The sequence below is a fragment of the Rhea americana genome, unplaced genomic scaffold (assembly GCF_003343005.1).
Source record: "Rhea americana isolate MKP2758 unplaced genomic scaffold, rheAme1 scaffold_259, whole genome shotgun sequence".
NCBI lineage: Eukaryota > Metazoa > Chordata > Aves > Rheiformes > Rheidae > Rhea > Rhea americana.
Genome location: NW_028186378.1, coordinates 134,502 through 151,641, shown reverse-complemented (window position 1 = coordinate 151,641; position 17,140 = coordinate 134,502). Strand labels below are relative to the sequence as shown.

Genomic DNA, 17,140 nt, shown 5'->3' with positions numbered 1-17,140 from the left:
GCGGTGTGAGGGCCGGGAGGCGGCGGGCGGCGGCAGCCGAGCGGGGTTAGCGGATCGCGGCTCCGCCATGGGGACGCAGGGGGCCGGGCGGAAGCGGCTGCCGAACAGGGAGCGGCTGACGGCGGAGGACGACGCGCTCAACCAGATCGCCCGCGAGGTGAGAGCCGAGCGCAGCCCCCCGCTCCTCTCCCCCCCCCCCACAATGCCCAACGCTCCCCTCAACCGCCCGGCTCGCGCACGCGCCGCGCACGCGCCGCGCCCCGGAGGCAACGGGAGCCGCGGCGAGTCCGCTGTCAGCGCCTGCCGCAGCGCAGCCGGGCGCGGGGGTCGCTCGTCCCTCCCTCCGTTTCCCCCTTTGTTCGGCCTCGTAGGAGAGGTGGGGAGCGAGGCCGCTGCGCTCCCCGCGCGGACTCGCCTCCTTTCCCCGAGGAGGAGGCACCACGTGTAACTGCGGGGCGTGAAACGAGAAGCGACCTGCGACGGCGGATGGGCGGTTGCGAGAAGCCGAGCCGGCTTCTAGCTAGCGGCTTCTATCTCCTCATGATACATTCCGCGTGTGGCACGTGTGTGTGTGTTTAAAAAAAAAAAAAGAAAGAAAAAAAGAAAAAACACCCCTCCACCAAAAAAAAAAAAAAAAAAAATCTACATTTTTTTTAAAAAACGTGTTAATGGGCGCTAACTCAGTTGCAGCAAGCTGCCCGCTGCGAAGCTTGAGGAGAATAAATGGCACCGGTTGAGTGAAAGTTTGCCTGCGAAACCTGAGTTTCTTTGCCCTGAACAGTGTCTCCCGCTGGTGGCTTTTCAGTGCTGTGCCCAGCTGTAAGTTAGGAGCGCTTCCGTGGGACGACGTGGGCATTTTTTAAGTGTGCGCGCTGCCCTTGATTGGTATTTCCACAGCTTTGTAAAGCTGTGCCCTGAGGGGTTAGGGGACTTCCAGTGGTATTGCCTGCATTAAGAGGAGATCCAAGTGCAAGTCCAGCAACCCCCCGGCAAATTCATTAAATGCGAAATAAAGGTTACATTAATTTCAGAGGTGTTGATCTATTTATGATCTTAAGGTTCCGCTTAAGTCTGAGGTACTTAAAGTGTTTATATGTGAGAGAAACAGAGCCTAGTGCTAGCTAGTGCTGAAATACTGCTGAACTCTAGCTTTTTAGGGTAGGAAAAATTGCTTGTTTGCCTGCTCATGAGCTTGATATTAATGATTGAGAACTAGCAAATAGGCCATTTATTTAGTTATTTTTATGGAGGTGCGTATAAATGGAAAAAACATAAACCAAAAAAGCACAAAATGGGGTTGTCCATAGGCATAAATGTACAATCTAACTGGGAGTCTTTTGAAACCACTTTGCAGCACCATGTGTATGCACAAGGCTTGCTTGTATCAATATCTAAYGAGTTAGATGTGCACCTCACTAGAGACTACATTGTGGTCTTTTCACTTGATCTGATTTAAGCAGTTAAGAGCAGCTGATGACTGTCTTTTCCAACTTGTACTTGCTGTGTATGGCTGTAGTGGTCCACTGGAGAACACAGTGACATTGATTTGGTTTTACGTTGACTAAAACTGTTGCAGATTGCTCTGCGTTCTTCCTCCCGTCATCTTGCAAAGGGGGAGACTGACCACCCTGACCTGAGTTCAGGATAAGCTGCCCGAGGGCATCAGGTCTTCCCTRTATCTGGGCTGGCCTGACACTAGCTGCCGCTAAAAGCAGCTGTCCTGTTCTGCTGAGGTGGGTTGTATGTGTTTGCTCCCTTCCTCGTGATGGTACTAGCACCAGTGTGATTCCCAAGGAGGGTTGGCTGAGGCAGTTAACATGGCAGAAGATAAAATGCTCCTCTTAGAATGTTAAGAGATTTAATTCTCTCTTAGTTTTCTTTCCTAAATCTCAGCTGCTGCAGGATTGGATGAATATAGCATACAGCTGGTGATGAGGAAGGTAGAAGGTCTCCTTACTTTTGATGGTAACTAGCTGTTAGATTTGGKTAGCTTTTATGTCACATCCCTCAGATACTACCCCTAATGGCAGCTCTGATCTAGGATGTCTTCTGTTCATGCATCGTTTTGAAAAAAACAATTTTTTGAATATRTGCTGTGGATTAAATTCTATGTGAGTGATTTAGACAGTGCATTGACAGAAATCAGGTTTTTGAGGCAGTGTGATGAGGAGATGCTCTCCGAGCGTTGCCAGGAATGGRCAAGTTCCTGGGAACATAGTTTGAGATAGGAGGACCAGAAATATCTCATGTCCTGGATATAAATTAGTGAGAATGAGCAATTGTGCCATCTAGTAGAATTTTGAGTCATAGTATCACTCTGGGAGTTAGCTTGRGATGAGGGTATAAATTCTGCAACTGTGTCCTGACTGGTCTGTCATTTCGTTGGGCAAGGCGTGCTAAATCTGTAACAGGAGACCTAAGTTGTTCTTTTCTTTTGCAAGTTTCTCTCCTATTTCCAGTTATCTTTAGCTTATATGCTGCTTTTCACTTTACCACAAAGTGCTTTGATACTTTAAACATTTGCTTTTTTTTTCCTGGAGACTGCATAAAGGACAACTCCATTTGATCAAAAGGCCCTCCACAAGTATGTCTTTTATCTTTTCCCTTGAGTGCTAAAACTGTGAACTGCAAAGTTCAAGGTTCAGATTTTTCCCGTATTATTTTAACTCTTTGCGTTACTTTTTCTTGTAATTATGATTGGTTTGTAGTTTAACTGCACAGGGAATCTGGGATGAGTCCTTCCATATGATCATAAGAACTCTTAAAAATGTCCAGTATCCCTTTAGCCCCTTGTAATAATTACGCTGAGAATCCTCATGGTAAGATGGGTACAAGGATTGTTGAGATTTCAGCTCCCATGTCCCTTGTGAATGCTTTGGCAAAGCTTAGAAATGTTGCCTTCTTGTGGGTGGTTTTCACACTGCTGTTTCCTTTAGCCTTCACTTTGTATCCAGAAGCTGGGGGGGGGGGGGCACAAGTTACTAGCAAATTCTAGGATGTTGTTTTGTCGTGTTCAGGTAGGAATCTAAAAGAGAGTCCAAATCAGGTTTTATTCGTGCAGGTACTTCTACCTTGAAGTCTCTGGCAGTAAGTTGAAACATGTGCATGTTCTCTAGCTTTAGTTTTCTTCCAAAAGAATTGTGCTTCTTTGACTCTTTCCTGTCTTTATATTTTGTAATTTACAGAATATCTTGAAAAATAGACAATTTTTATTGCATGCTTCTTTGGGAAATGTTAAAACTTGAGAGACCCTCTTACACTCCTGCAATTTGAAACATGAGTTTTGTTAAACTTGCAAGCAGAATGGCTAACTGTATGTGCAGCCTTGCATGCAGTGAAGGAGAACTTTTTGTACTGTGGCCAAGGCAGTCCTCACCTCTGCAGGATATGAGAACACAAGTTTAAGAGGAAGCAACTGTAAGCAAGCGGAAGGAAATTGTAAAAGTGAGGCACACTGTAGTGACAGGTTTTTAGTACTTGCATTAGTAATATTTAGCTGTAGTATTAGTATTGAAACGTTTGAGGTAATTTCTGAACTAGACTAGCTGCAAGTAGTTTATCGCCTTGTTTGGACCTCCTCAGAGCAGTGGTAGAAGGTGCAGTTGGTATAGGTCAGCTGCCCATCGGGAAGTGTAATAACATAGCACTGGATCTAGCTGTTGGTTACTGACTTGTATGGTAGTTAAATGGATGGCAATTATGTAAATACAGTTAAAATAATACYGTGGTGTTCTGAATTGCTAACAGGCACAAATGGTTGCCACTCAGGATTGGCTGTGTGCCTACCTAGCTTGTGTTGCTGAGACTCTTTTGTCTTTTTGTGGTTGTCGGTTCTTAGAGATGAGAGCAAAGCTGATCAATGATACGCCTCTCCGCTTTCAGACTAGTATTGATGCCAGTAGATTATTCTGTGTTTAGGTCAATGGAAACTTTTGGACTATTTTATTCCTCTCTGTGAATACGTGCCAGCAGTGTTTGCAAAATCTAGCAGTTTGATACTCTGAGTTGCGTGCCAGCACAGCCATCAGTAATTGTGTGTGCATACTGTGCAGTCATCTATCTGTTCTCTATGGCTAGTGCATGTGTGGTTTGGGAAGGCAGAGTGCTGGGCAATTAAACCTTGCAGGCGCTGGCTTCCTACTTTTTTGCTGTTGTGGTAGAGATGGGATTGACATAATAATTTGAGATGTCATATTCTAGGGAATATTTTTTCCTAACTCGCTCTTYTCTTTGCTAGCTACCGTAATCATTGTGTTACATGAGTGGAAGGAATTTTACAAATACAGTGAGGAACTGTCATCTGTTTAAATAAAATCCTTCTCTTTATAGGCAGATGATATTACTCTCTCTTTTTTTTGTTTTTTTTTTTGGTTTTTTTTTTGGACTAAGGAGAGCAACATCAAGGCAAACTTCTTGGTTTTATTTGGAAAGTCATTTATGTGTTGTTGGTGACATTTTGTAAACAAACGTGTTTTACACTGCACAGAAAACCAATCCTGGCTTATTTTATCTCTGTTCTAGAAATCTTACTCTCTTTTTCATCCAGTAGTTTACGGAGAAGAACTCTTTAAATTAAATACCAACTGAAAAGTTAGTAATTTAAGAAACATGCCATGTTCAAGTAATGGTAGAGAGTGGCCTCTGTGGTAGAGTGGCTTCTTCAGTGCTGGTATGTTGTTACTTGCCAAGTTTCAAGAATTCTGTCACCTATATATGCCCCTAAATTATTATTATTTTTTTCAGTGGCATGATTAGTTTATGGACCATAAATTTGATGCAGTTTGATTGAACTTTTAGTTTAAGTGTTGTCTTGTGTTCTATGTGATCCCAAAACTGTGATGTTACAGTTTACAGAGGAGCAGACTTGCAGTTGATAAGAAATAGCTCARAATGCAGGTAAAACTAACCAACCAGTCTTTATTGGTCAAGCTGAAGAAGGCACCAAATAACTTAAAGCCTATATTTGAGTTTCATGACTAATGAGGAGATGCTAGGGTAGCTATAYGTGAAGGTTTTAAAGGCTGGCTTTTGAATTGTAGTAATAGTTTGGGGAAGAATTCTGATATATGCAACAGTCTGGATTACCTACCTAATAGAGGCGGAAACAGTTTGTTGCAACTTCAGTACTAAAACACCTAGAGCGGATGTTTATATATAGGAGCACAAGCCACAAAAACTTTGTGAAACTGATGTGCAAATCAAAATACTTAGTGTTTCCAAGGATGGTTGGATCTGTGTGCTGCATTATTGTAGTAGCAGAACTTTTTTGAGCGGTATTTGGCATCCGGAGTTCCATCAGAACTTTCGTGAGCCGTCTAAATGTTCCAAGAGAAGCACTTGGAAACAGTGTTTTATGTGACACCAATTGCTTTACTTATTTTTGCGTTGTATTACTCTTTTTGCCTTTATGACAGTGTTAATGTGTCGGCACTATAGCGCAAATGCTCTGAAAAAGTAGATCTTTCTTCTAGAAARGAAAGTTGGGAAGGCAAGGGATGTTCACAAGGACTTGATTCTGAGCTCAGCTGACCTAAGTATTGGAAGGATTGGTGGCCTTCATGGCAATCGCTTGCCAGTAGCACATGGAGAAGTGTTCAAAAATTAAGACCGTTTTATRCAGCAGATGTGCTTTTCTTCGTTGAACATGCTCTTTTTCCTAATGTTTTACAGATATGTATCCAACAAATGGYGTTGTCTTTGTTCATAATCTTTTCCAAAGGGAATGTGTAAAAAACAACTTTGGATAGTTTAAGAAGCGAGACAAAAGCCTTGAGATCCGTATCAGTTTAGCTAAATGGCTGATTGTAGCCTAGCTCCCAACTTGTCATCTGCCTCACAATATGCCTGTGCAACTACAAATAATTCGTTGTMTGTTTTTGTGTACATGCCTGGCCTGAGTCCTCTTCAGCTGTCTCCTCCCTGGCTGAGGAAACAGCTGTTTAGGAACCGTGATTCCTATTTCAGTCGAGCAAGAAACTAGTGTTAGGATTAACAACGTGGAAAGCCCAGCCTTTCTCTTTGCGAGGCCGGATGCTAAGCTTGTCTGCAGGAAGTAATGCCAGTCACTGCCTCATCTAGAAGGCTATCTTTCCCAGCTGGTTGGTGAATAAAGTTGTAGCTCAAGTGCGCTTGCAGTGCCTTCAACACTGTTCATGGATTTTTTTTTTTTTTTTTAATCCTTTAATTGCAAGGAGCAAATCCATGTACCTCTTCTCATAAGCCTGAAATGACATTTGTTACTCATGGGATGTAGTCAAGAGAGCAGGTTGCCAGGAGCAGTGAATCAGTCCAGCTAGACATAAGCTCTCATAGGCAAGCCTTAAAATAGCACCTCTGAAGTATCAGCTGTTGTCCTGCTTCTGTTAAAATGCTTTTTGGGGGAGAAGTTGACCATTGGAATTGGGGGTGGGGGAGAGAGCACAGGGAACAATGGTAAGCCAGCTTTTACTTCAGATAGTCAGGAGGTAGCTTTGAGAGTTTTGAAATATAGGAGATGCTTCTGAGAAGGGAATATGGACATAATTGCATTGGCATTTCATCTTGGCCTCCTCTCTACTTCAGATGTTGTCCAGTATGCTTACATATCTGTCTGAATCTACTACAGATGAATAGCTGGCTTCATGCATAGTGGAAAAATAGCTAATATTTGGGTTTTCATCACATAATAAAGATCAGGGAAATGCTTAAGGGCTTCTTATGGAAAGACATCCATAACCCTCCACTCCCAAAATACTCTTATTTTCTTTTTCACCTTATTTTGGTTAGAGAACAAAAAATAAGCTATAAGTGCTTCTCAGCTAACTATGGAAAAAGTAACTGGTCTGGACACTGAAATGAGAATATTATGTCAGGTAAAAGTGTGTGTACATACGTATGCATATATATAGCATCCATATGAGTGAGCTTGGTCTTCAGTTTTGCGAATTAGTATTGACCAGTTTTGGGGGAATGCATTTTTCATACCATAGGGTAATTTTGTTGTGGTGCAGCTCCCTGGTGTTTAAGATTACTGTTTTAAGCTGTTTAATAAAGTAAACTTGCTACTGGTGAAGAACTACTGTATGCTTCTCCATCTGTTCTGTGGGTAGTTGCTTCTTACGTGGGAATGAGACAAGCAGCAGTGATCTCTTAAACCGACTGGTCAGATCTGCTAGAGCTTGCTTGAAGGAACTCTTAGATCACTTTGAGAATACAGAACAGCAGTGCTGCTGGCAGGTAGCAAGAAATGCAGGGCATCTCTTAAAGACCTGGCTGTAGAAGCTTTAATTTGTGAAATTAAAGCTTGGTATGGCAAAGTAAATATTACATAAAGCTATAATTCACTGTTAGTGTTTTGAAGATTGTACTTACCTAGGAAGATCTCAATTAGTTGTCAAGCAGTGCTTGCAGTGTGTAAATAACTCTGGGTAGAAGAGATCGTGAATGGCTATGTAACGTAACTTTATAAACTTGTGGAAGCACTGTTCAGGCCCTGGAAAAATTACTGAGTTCTGGAGGCTAGAAAGAGGGTACGAACATATATTTCAGAGTTTGCAAAAGAACACAGAAGTAATGTTTTCATTTTGGCGGGAATGTGGCATAACTCTAACCATCCTGACAGTTTGACGTCTCTCCTTACCTACAGTACTCTCTGGCTAGACTTCAGTGCCAAACACATATCCAACGTGTATTTGGATGGATTTTTAGTTTTGTATTTAAACAGTCTTAAGTAAGCACTGTGAAGTGTGAAGGGCAAGGCTTGGGTGGTAATTCTAATGCACAAGACTAGAAGACAGTTTTATAGCCTACCAAGTTGAGAGTTTTAGATGCCAAGAGTGGAGAAGATGTAAGCTGTATTTCAAATACTTCATTGTATTGGAAAGTGGATGTATGCTCAAAATGAAAACCGTTAGCAGAAGGGAGTGTATCACTAATTAAATAAAGCAGTGTTGCCAAGACAGATTTGAATTGTACTTAAGCATCTAGCCTACAGTCCTGTTCTCTGTTCCCTCATCCCCAAAATGTGTCATGTTTTCCTATAACTGAATCTCTGAAACAGTATGTTCTGCTTTAGGAAGGTGGAATTCTGTGGGTTTTTTGTTTGTTTTGTCCAGAACCTCAAACCTTCGAAAATGTTTTTATTATTATTATTATTATTATTGTCAGCCATAAAAATCAGAAAACTTTAACAAAGCTAGAATAGCTATTTCTGGTTATGGAAAGATGGATGTTTTAGGCAGTGACTATAATTGCACATAATTCCTGTGGCACAACTTCTGGTCTCAGTTTGAGTGATTAATTCTGATGTGGACACTCTATTGAACAGATTAAAATAACTTTTGTTAATTTAGGGATTTGGAATACTGTTCAGTGCCCATAGAAACGAGTGTCTTAGCTAATTGCTCATTAAGAATTTCTGACCTAGAACTGTGAAGGTGATTGCTTTGTAATGTACTTCTGGTAAAATACCCTGGGTGTGATTTGAGAAGGGACGGATTTGTTTTGTTGCATCTGCTTTGCCGTTTTGTGCGCCTGCTTGCCTATGAGCCAGCTGCTTGCTGGGGGCTCTAGTTTTATCCACCTAAATGCTAGCACAGCATTTAAGAGTTGAGCTGGAGACAGTGAGGAGAGAAAAGTGATCTGCTGGTGCCAAATGCAAGCTGTGATCCAGTCTCAGAGGTGATGAGGAGGCCTGTGAATTTCCCATTGCTTCTAGCTTCTTGCAGTTTTTCTCACAACTCCTTTTCACAAGTCTTTTCTGTTGTGTGTGCAAGATGGTTTTTTTTGTGTGTGTGTGTGTGGTACAGCTTAATCTTGACAGTATAATTGCAGATACACTGGATGCCTTCTGGTTCTTAGATGCTTTATGAGCCCCTATGCTGTTTGAGTAAATATTTAGATTTTATTTTTGTGTTATATGTTGCTGCAAAGGAAATCAGAGCCTTTGGTAAACCAAAATTGCCAGGTGTGTCAACCACTTCTGCGTTCCTATTTTTGATACCGGGCAATTAGGTAGGGCAGTGCTTGTTGTCATTGGAATGCAAAGAAATACAAAAACAATAGTTAAATTTCAGAGAAACAGTTTTCTTTCCTCATAGCTGTCAGGAGGTTTGTTTTATGTGAACAAGAGTGAATTATGCTGTTTGAATACAAGTGGCTGCCAAAGAAACACACAAGATGATATCACCAGTCCTGACTTCCTCTAAAATATTTTCTCAGAAGTTGAATTTTTCTCTACCATAAAATGATTGCTTTTGCAGTCTTCAGATTCGTGTTGTATTGGACTGATGTATGTTCTCCAGAAAGGAGAAAGTAGGTGTTTTTAGTTTACTGAAGGTAAAGTTTACTGAAGGATTTTGCAAAGGTGCTTTGTTTGTGCACTTGCTTGTTTAGCTGATTGATCAGTGACTTGAGTTTTAATATTGCTTGTAATGATGTGGTAATGCACCTCTCGTAGTCTCACCGGTGACTTTTTGCTGGTCATACTTGCAGTCCCATAGAAGCCTTGAACATGGGAGTTTCGCTCTATGTTTTGAGAGAACTCAAAGGGGTCCTTCCTCAGTCTCTCCTCTCACATGTTTGGTGACCTTTCTCTTCACCAGCATCTGATTTGAATTTAATACTTTTTCTTTGCTACTTTTTTTTTTGAGTACTTTCCACATCTCAAAATATGCTTTCTCCTAATCTCATATTTGAATAACAAATTTAGATGAATCTGTCTCTTCTGTCAGCTTTTGCCAACCTCTTCCAGTAGACAAAATTGGAATACAGGAGCATCTGGCATGTAAAAAGCTGGCTCAGGTTTTTGAACTTGTTCCCTTAGGTCAGATGGATTTCAGGCATCCCCACTTGGGTCTTCTAATTATGGAGCATTTATCAGCCAACATACTAGGATGTCAGGAGTGTAAGGAAAGAATCTCACTGTGCTTCATGTACGTCAAAATTCCCATGCTAGTCTCCTATCAGACTCTTCAACACATGTGTAGCTTCACATTTTTCCTTTTTTTTTCTTTCTTTTTTTTAATGCATCTTTATCTTTGAAAGCGTATTTCAAGTGTGGCTCTTTACACTGGTGACAACGCACTACAGTCTTCAATTGGAAACACAAAATTGTGTTTGCTCTTGCTGACCATGAGCAGTAAGGATAACGGTGTACAGGCTTTTTTTTGTCTGTGTAGTCACTTCTTGGTTCTCTTTGATTGCAAATTCAAAGTTGTTTTGATTGAGTTGCTAGGAAAATAGTAGAAAAGATGTCCTTTTAGAAAACAAGGTTATTTAAATTGGAATGGGCCTCTACCACTATTGTTTTGCTTTGCAGCTATGCATTTCCCATACGCTTTTTTTCTTTAAAATAACCATTCTCTCGTATGAAATGTGTGCATGCCAGTCTTGATTTCCTTGCTTTGCTGAGTGTGTTGCTGAGAACTAAGAGGATTTATATTGACAAATATTTTTGAGTCGACATCCGTTGAAAATTGAAGTGGGCTTTGGGGACATTCTTCTGATGCCCAAAGGTCATGCTGTTCCGTTGTCTATGAAGTCTGAAATTTAGATCTGCCCTTCTGCGCAGTGAGCACATCGAAATAGTGATGTGACCTAACCTTTAYGTGAACTGTGGAGGAATCCAGGGGCTCTGGGAAGAAGTGTGGTTGTATGTGGATAGAAGGGACAATATTTGTATATGTAGAGAATGCCAGTATTTTAGAAGGTTATAGAGTATTTTAAGTAATTTTCTGTACTGTATTGTCATTATTCTGGAAGAATCATTATTTGGTGAACTAGAACAAGGGGAGAAAGGTTCATTGTGTGCTGGGGAAGCACCTTTTAATTTGCTGAAGGAATGAGTATMTCTGTCAGGCTTAGTCTGGGAATTGTTCCTCTTCCAGCAGGAACGTATGTGGAAAACCAGTGTCTGTCATTGTCCAACCAAACAATCTACTAATGTAGCACAATAAAATAAAGATCGGTGGGGTTTGTAGTGGGCCATGCTCTTACAGAAGCCTGACTTCATTTTTGGGGTCCCAATCTACTAACGCAGGTATCTACATTACTCCGAGTTGTATCTCGGAGGTCGGATCCCCATGCTGAGCCTGCCCTTCAGTCTTCCCACTGCAAAATCAAGCCARTGTGCCTACCCTTCCTCTAACTTCTTGTAAACAAGCCCTCTGAGTACGATGATTCAGTGCGGCAAGCTTATCTGTAACGTTTCTAAGATTGCTTGGGCATACCTCAGGTGGAGGTAGTAAACCTGAGAGTTTTTCCTGTAATTTCTTGTAATAGGTTGAGATCCTCAGAAGGCTATTTACYTATTTATTTTGCTGCTCATTTATCCTGTTCTCTGAACACTCTTTGTTGCTGGCTGTTTTTCTAATCCAGCTGTTCCCCRCCTTATGCCGATTCCTCGACGCAATCTGAATGTTAAACGAACTGTGAGACTGAGGTTGTAGTTGTTGACTAGTCTCCCTGTTAGGCGGAGGAAAAGTAGGGCCTGACTAGAGGAGGACTGCCTCTCCRTGTGTTATGGTGTCAGTAATACTGTTGATGTATGTTCTAAGTAGTGTTCTTCGATTTCAAGAATTCCAGTAAATAGCTATTAATGTAATTTTTGTCATGCAACTAGGTTAAGTGTCTAGTTGGCTAGCAAGGGTTAGGACGCAAACGCTTCAGGTAATCCATTATAGCTCAGACCCAGTTTGGATACAGTAATCCTATCCCACCCCCACATAAAAGCTTAAAACAATGCTGCTTTTTTAGCTTTAATCTGAGCTGATGGGTTATTCAGCACCGTTGTGCTCTGTGCAAGTTGTTTGGATGTGTCCTGCCTTTCTAGTGGAATTTTTCTTAATGTGATAGAATGGGCCATAGCATGATAGCAAACRTGAGTCTAATTCCTATCCACTGATCGGGTAAGAATATCTCATAGATCAAGATGTTGAATTAGTTACAGTGATGAGATACAGAGGATATAGTGTGCTTTCCTTTTTAGAAATTCTTTTAAAATTGCTTCAGAACTGTGCATTTTAAAAAACTTTTTTCTGTCTCTGAAATTTACTGTGTGGTGGTGGGTGTTTCTTTTTGTGTGTGTGTGTGTGTGTGTGTTTTTGTTTTCCCTGTAAAATAACTGTAGAACTTGGCTTCTGTTCTTAGGAGGTATGGTTACTGTTCTGTTGCAGAATATTTAAAGTCAATAATAGCATTTAAACGACAGAAAATCTGATAAAATCCAGGGTAGTAGTAGATGATAACTACACCCTTTAATGTAGGGCTGAACTAACATGAGAAGATAGTTAAGCCAGTCTTTTTAATTGGTTTCTCTGGATATTGACTCTTTTCTCAACTAACATTGGCACAACCAGTTTTTTGTCGTCTCTTTGGCTGATTTTTACAAATCGGGAATTTCAGCGTGTATTCTAAGTGTCCTGGCTCTTACATCAGAGTATAGATAGCCTAAGGGAGACTTACAGATTCTTTACAATAGAATATCCAGGTTAATCATCTCAGCAGGAAGACGATACAGTTGGAAAAACTGCACAGGAGTTGTTATTGCTAGCTACCTATCCCCTAAGGTATCTTTCATTTTTACAAATGTAACAAGTTTTCTTGTGCTAAAGAGAGATACAAACTAGCAGGAGGGCATGGGAAAAAGTGATACCTCCTTCCCCCAATATTTCTCTTTTACGCTGTAGAGGAGTGTGTGCATCTGTCTATAAAAATAGATACATGCACACACACTTTTCTGGTGATGTCTTGCAGAGAGCCTTTCATATAACTTGTGTACTATGCTTCTGACTTTCTCAAGTTCTTATGGTGAGTCTTGTTGTTTGCTCTTTATGGTATTCCATATGAAGTCAGTGTAGTTGAAGAGGTATTAAAAAAAAAAAAAAAAAAAAAGCACTTTGCAACTGGTAACCCTTATACTGCAATTCAGCAGATCACGATGTTGTAAATACCGTAACATTTCTGACCAAATTGCTTCATTGACCCTACATCAGTCTAAAGAACAAAACTTTATCTAAATGTGTTTTCAGATGAGAAGATGCCTGTGGAAAGATGTGTAGGTGATCTCTAATTTTGAATCTTAATGTTAAATGTAGAAATCTACGCTTGTCATTAATTAGCCTGAAGGCAGGTAGACGTTAAGCTCTAAGGGTTTTTTGTTGTTGATGTTTGTTTGACGAGGTYGAATCTTCCTGGCTTCTTGTTGCAGAAAACGGAAGTAAGTAATGAGGATGTTATTTTGTATATTAGATGTGGGTAGTTGAAAATGTTTCTTCCTTATTGAAAGCACTGTATAAATAAAGATTCTGTTCTGACTTGACACATAAATACTTGTTTTGACTTCCAGCTAGCTTTATGTGAGTTTTGAGATGATAAAAGCATAGAGTTGCTGTTCAACAAGTGTAGGCAACATATAAAATTTGAAATGTGGGAAAGGTACTATAGGAATAGAAATACGACTCATGAGSTCATGATCTACTGTATAACAGCAACCAGTTTAAGTACAGAAAGCAACAGCTATTGGAACGTGAAAGCACTGGAGCACGTTTTTGCCATTAGGTGCCATTTTTCTATTGAGGTGATTAACAGTAAAACAGTGAACTSTTTTTTAAAGACCCCAAACCTTAGGTCAACTCTTTCTGATGAAAAGGTTTCTTAAGTGATGAAGAGAAGGGATATTTGTTTTTGAATATTTACTAGGAAAGTAAATTCCATAGAGTGTATATGAAAGCTTTTTCATAACTATGAAGCTGTCTTGGTCTTGTTTTCTAAGGAAGTGCTGAAAGAGTACTGTAAGGTGTCCACGTTTCTGAGCTATAAGCAGTGGCTTCCATAGTACTATCACTGTTTTTTTAACGAGACTTTTTAATTTTTTAGAGACGGACTCTGCTCGTCTGTTGTGCCACTGTTGTGCCAATTTCTTTAAGTGAAAATGCTACATAGCATCTGAGATGAGGCTGAGGAGTAAATACCATGCTAAACGGACAGCGCTATCTAATGCTGGATAGGTATGTGCTAAAGCAGAGAACGGATATTCTGAAGACCTCACCAGCCATCATTTTTAAAAAGCGGAACAGGAAACAACACCTATTGGCAGTGGTCAGTACATCAATTCACTTTGCTTGCGTTTCTGATGTTAAACTTCAGAAAGTTCCAAGAACTTTTACCATGGGCAGTGCAGGAAATATTGCATAGCATCCTTGCAAATCCAAGAGGTTAAATAAAACTTTCAAACTGCACCGTGGGTAATTGTGTCATACCTAGTTAGTCGTGGGTGGAAGTGTGATATATTTGTTTCTATGTAGGATAAAAACCCTATGCTTCTATACTTAACTAAATAAATTAAGGCTTCTTGATCATAATTTTAGGGATGGTGCTCTTAAAAGGAAAAGGCATGGGGAAATAGGAGGAAGCAAAGGCCACCGCGGGGAAAGGTCAGATGATAGTGCAGTGCAGAGGAGAAGCTGATGAGGTCTGGTGCTCTACTTCTCAGTATGCAAGATCTTAAGCGGATAACCCTCTTGGGCTAGCCAAGTATGCTTGAACTCTATAACTGCAAAAGGATTTCATATGCTGCCGTACTCAAATCGTCAGTTTACCACTTCCAGTTGCGTGCTTTGAAATGCTTTTTATTGCCTCAGAGAAATAAAGTAATCAAATATTAAGTGACAACTGGCAGGAGACTTACCAAGGACTGGATCACTATTTCTTTTGTTTTTTTTCTGTTTTATATGCACTCTGTTCTTTGCACTGTTTTGGTCATTGGAAAGGATATCTAAAGAAAGATTTCTCCCCCCCTCCCCCCAAGAAAACTTGCATTCAATATTGGGCAGGCCTTAAATCAGACATAGAGTGCACCAGATAACTAGCTTATATATAGACACAACACACTTTCTAGCACTCTCTCTAGTGCGCTTAGCTTAACAGAATTCCATTTGAGATGCAGTAAGCAGTTACTCTGGCTGGATTTGCATGTAGATGATTACTGGGGAAAAGAGGGAAAGTCTGGCACAGCAAATAAGGGCAGTCAGGATATTTAACATCGTATTTTGAATTGTTTCTTCCATAATATTATACTTACTTTAGAAATGGCTAATACAGTAGCTGCGTGTGTGTGTGTTGAACAGCCTACTACTTCAATTCTGTAGGATCAGGAGTGCCGTAGGCTGGAAGTGATGAGACGTCTTAGTATTGCCAAACCAGGAGAATTGTATAAATGGATTAAACTTCAAATTCTGTAGCTTCCAGTTAGTGTTCTTCTGAAGTGTGGCCCAGCTATACCGGGAGCAGCTTGAAAAGTACAAAAGTGAGATTTAGATTTGATATGACAAATGGATATTGTTCACAAAATCCTCTGTTAATTATTCATTTGAAATAACTTTTTTCTCCTGCAATAGTTTCTAACCTAGACATCTTTTTCTAATATGTTAAGCTACTTATGCTGGGTGGGAGACTGTAATAAGTATTTGTCCCGTCCCACTCTCCGCCTCCCCTGGTGATGGCTCTTGGCCAGCTTCTGCGCTCTTACTCATCAGCTCCTTGTCTTAATTCTTCTGAATTCAAACTTTTTATCTCTGAAGAGCAGAAGGAATTACTTGCACATGATTCTTACTCTGGAGTATTGTTCGTTCGTGAGATGCTGAGAATCCTTGGTTCTTGGAGGCAGTGGTGGCAGCAGGCAAGCCAGACTCCCGAGCTGTGAGACATGGTCTCAACCAATATCAGTGCTAGCTACAAAATATACTAGCTTTTTCCTCAAGTTGCAGTGGAACAGGAGATTCTAGAAAGATTATTTGGCTGATAATGCTCAGTACAAGACCTGAAGTAGTTCATAAAACCAGAAATCAATCTTTCCCCATAAAGGTCTCTCTTAAATGAAAGAGCTCCAAACTGGAGGTTGGCTCTGAGTGCAGCGATAGGGTTGCAGCGTGGAGGGTTAGCTCCTCATCCACATTGGTTGCTTATACTGTGAGGTTACACTACATAAACCTGAAACCCCGAGATAAAGAAAAAMCTTAGGGCTTCTAGGAAGCCTTTTTAGTTTGTCAGGCACTGCTTAATTTAGAAATGGGCTAGTTTAGGGGCACGAGAGGAAATCATGGTAATGCTATCAAATGCTTCAGTAGTTAGATATCGGAGTACTTGGCATTTGCTTTGCTTGAGTGCTTTTTAATGCTTCTGCTTTTAGAAGATAGCACGGTACTGTGCAACTGCTTTCTCATTTTCATGCATCTCATGCTAGCCTCAGCTGTCTTCATTATAACTTATGCTAAGTTTCTCAAATCAAAAGCTTTAGTCTTTTTTGTTACAGTTTAAAGAAATGCAGAAAACTACAAGAGCCTGTTTTATTCTACTGTCTGGTGGCTTTTTCTACCATAGCGTTGTTGGAAACTCCAGCAGAAAGGATAAGGATGGTCTGGAAATAGAGAGCGAGCTTTCCACACTTGGAAGTTCACTTTGTTCTTGGTGTGAGTCATACTGGCAGAGTACCATGGGAAAAGCTATGCTTCCTGGGCAGTCAAACTACACCTTTTACAACTGCAGCGCTTTTTTTTTTTTTTTTACTTCTGAACAAGTTGGTGATCATGCGAAAGGGGAGGAGAAAAAGGAGAGTTGAGTCTGATGCCTTAAAATATCTCTGAGAGCAGTCAAAGCGGTGGCGCTGATTTTAGCAGGCTTGGAAATTGTGCCTCCTCTCTGGGACCTTCAGGGAGGAGGGAGTGCGAGGGGGAAGGGTCCTGCAGATCCCTTCAGTGCAGCAGACGGCTGCTGCTTCCTGCTAAGAGATGGCAAAGCTGGTGCACAAGCCTGGCCTGACCAGGCAAGCCCGGAGAGCAGAACCCTGTTACGCTTCGTTCTTTTACAATCTCCTGCTTCTTAACTCCCGAGCAGTGGCGTCTCTCACCTTGTTTTTTTTTTTTTCCATTGCTTGAGAGAGGAAGAAACGGCTGCTCTTACCGAGGTTGCAGCCCTGCAGTGGCAATTCGTGTGGTTTAGCTAAAGTGGGTGTCGTAGGAATGAGCTTCCTGTCATAAGGGCTTGGCTCCTTGCTCTTCCCTTCTCTCTAGCTGACTCATATTTGCAATCAAATGACAAAGTTAACCCCTTAAAGAGATAAATTAGTAACTTTTCGGTGAAGGCAGGAAGCAGGAAAGTTACTTTT

At 40.9% G+C, this 17,140-nt stretch overlaps 1 protein-coding gene across 12 annotated transcripts in view; it reads left to right on the top strand.

The window, feature by feature from the left end:
* Positions 1-6: 6 nt before the first annotated feature.
* The window catches only part of LRRFIP1 (LRR binding FLII interacting protein 1), a 110,697-nt gene continuing 93,563 nt past the window's right edge, over positions 7-17,140 (top strand). For 11 of the 12 annotated variants that reach the window (XM_085307454.1, XM_085307453.1, XM_085307452.1 and 8 more), the window contains exon 1: positions 7-157. In XM_085307454.1, coding sequence (XP_085163580.1) covers positions 68-157 — 90 coding nt within the window. In that variant the 5' untranslated portion in view covers positions 7-67. Of the gene's footprint in view, positions 158-13,900; positions 13,986-17,140 lie in introns of those variants that run through there. The other variant, XM_085307449.1, reaches the window with a different exon arrangement.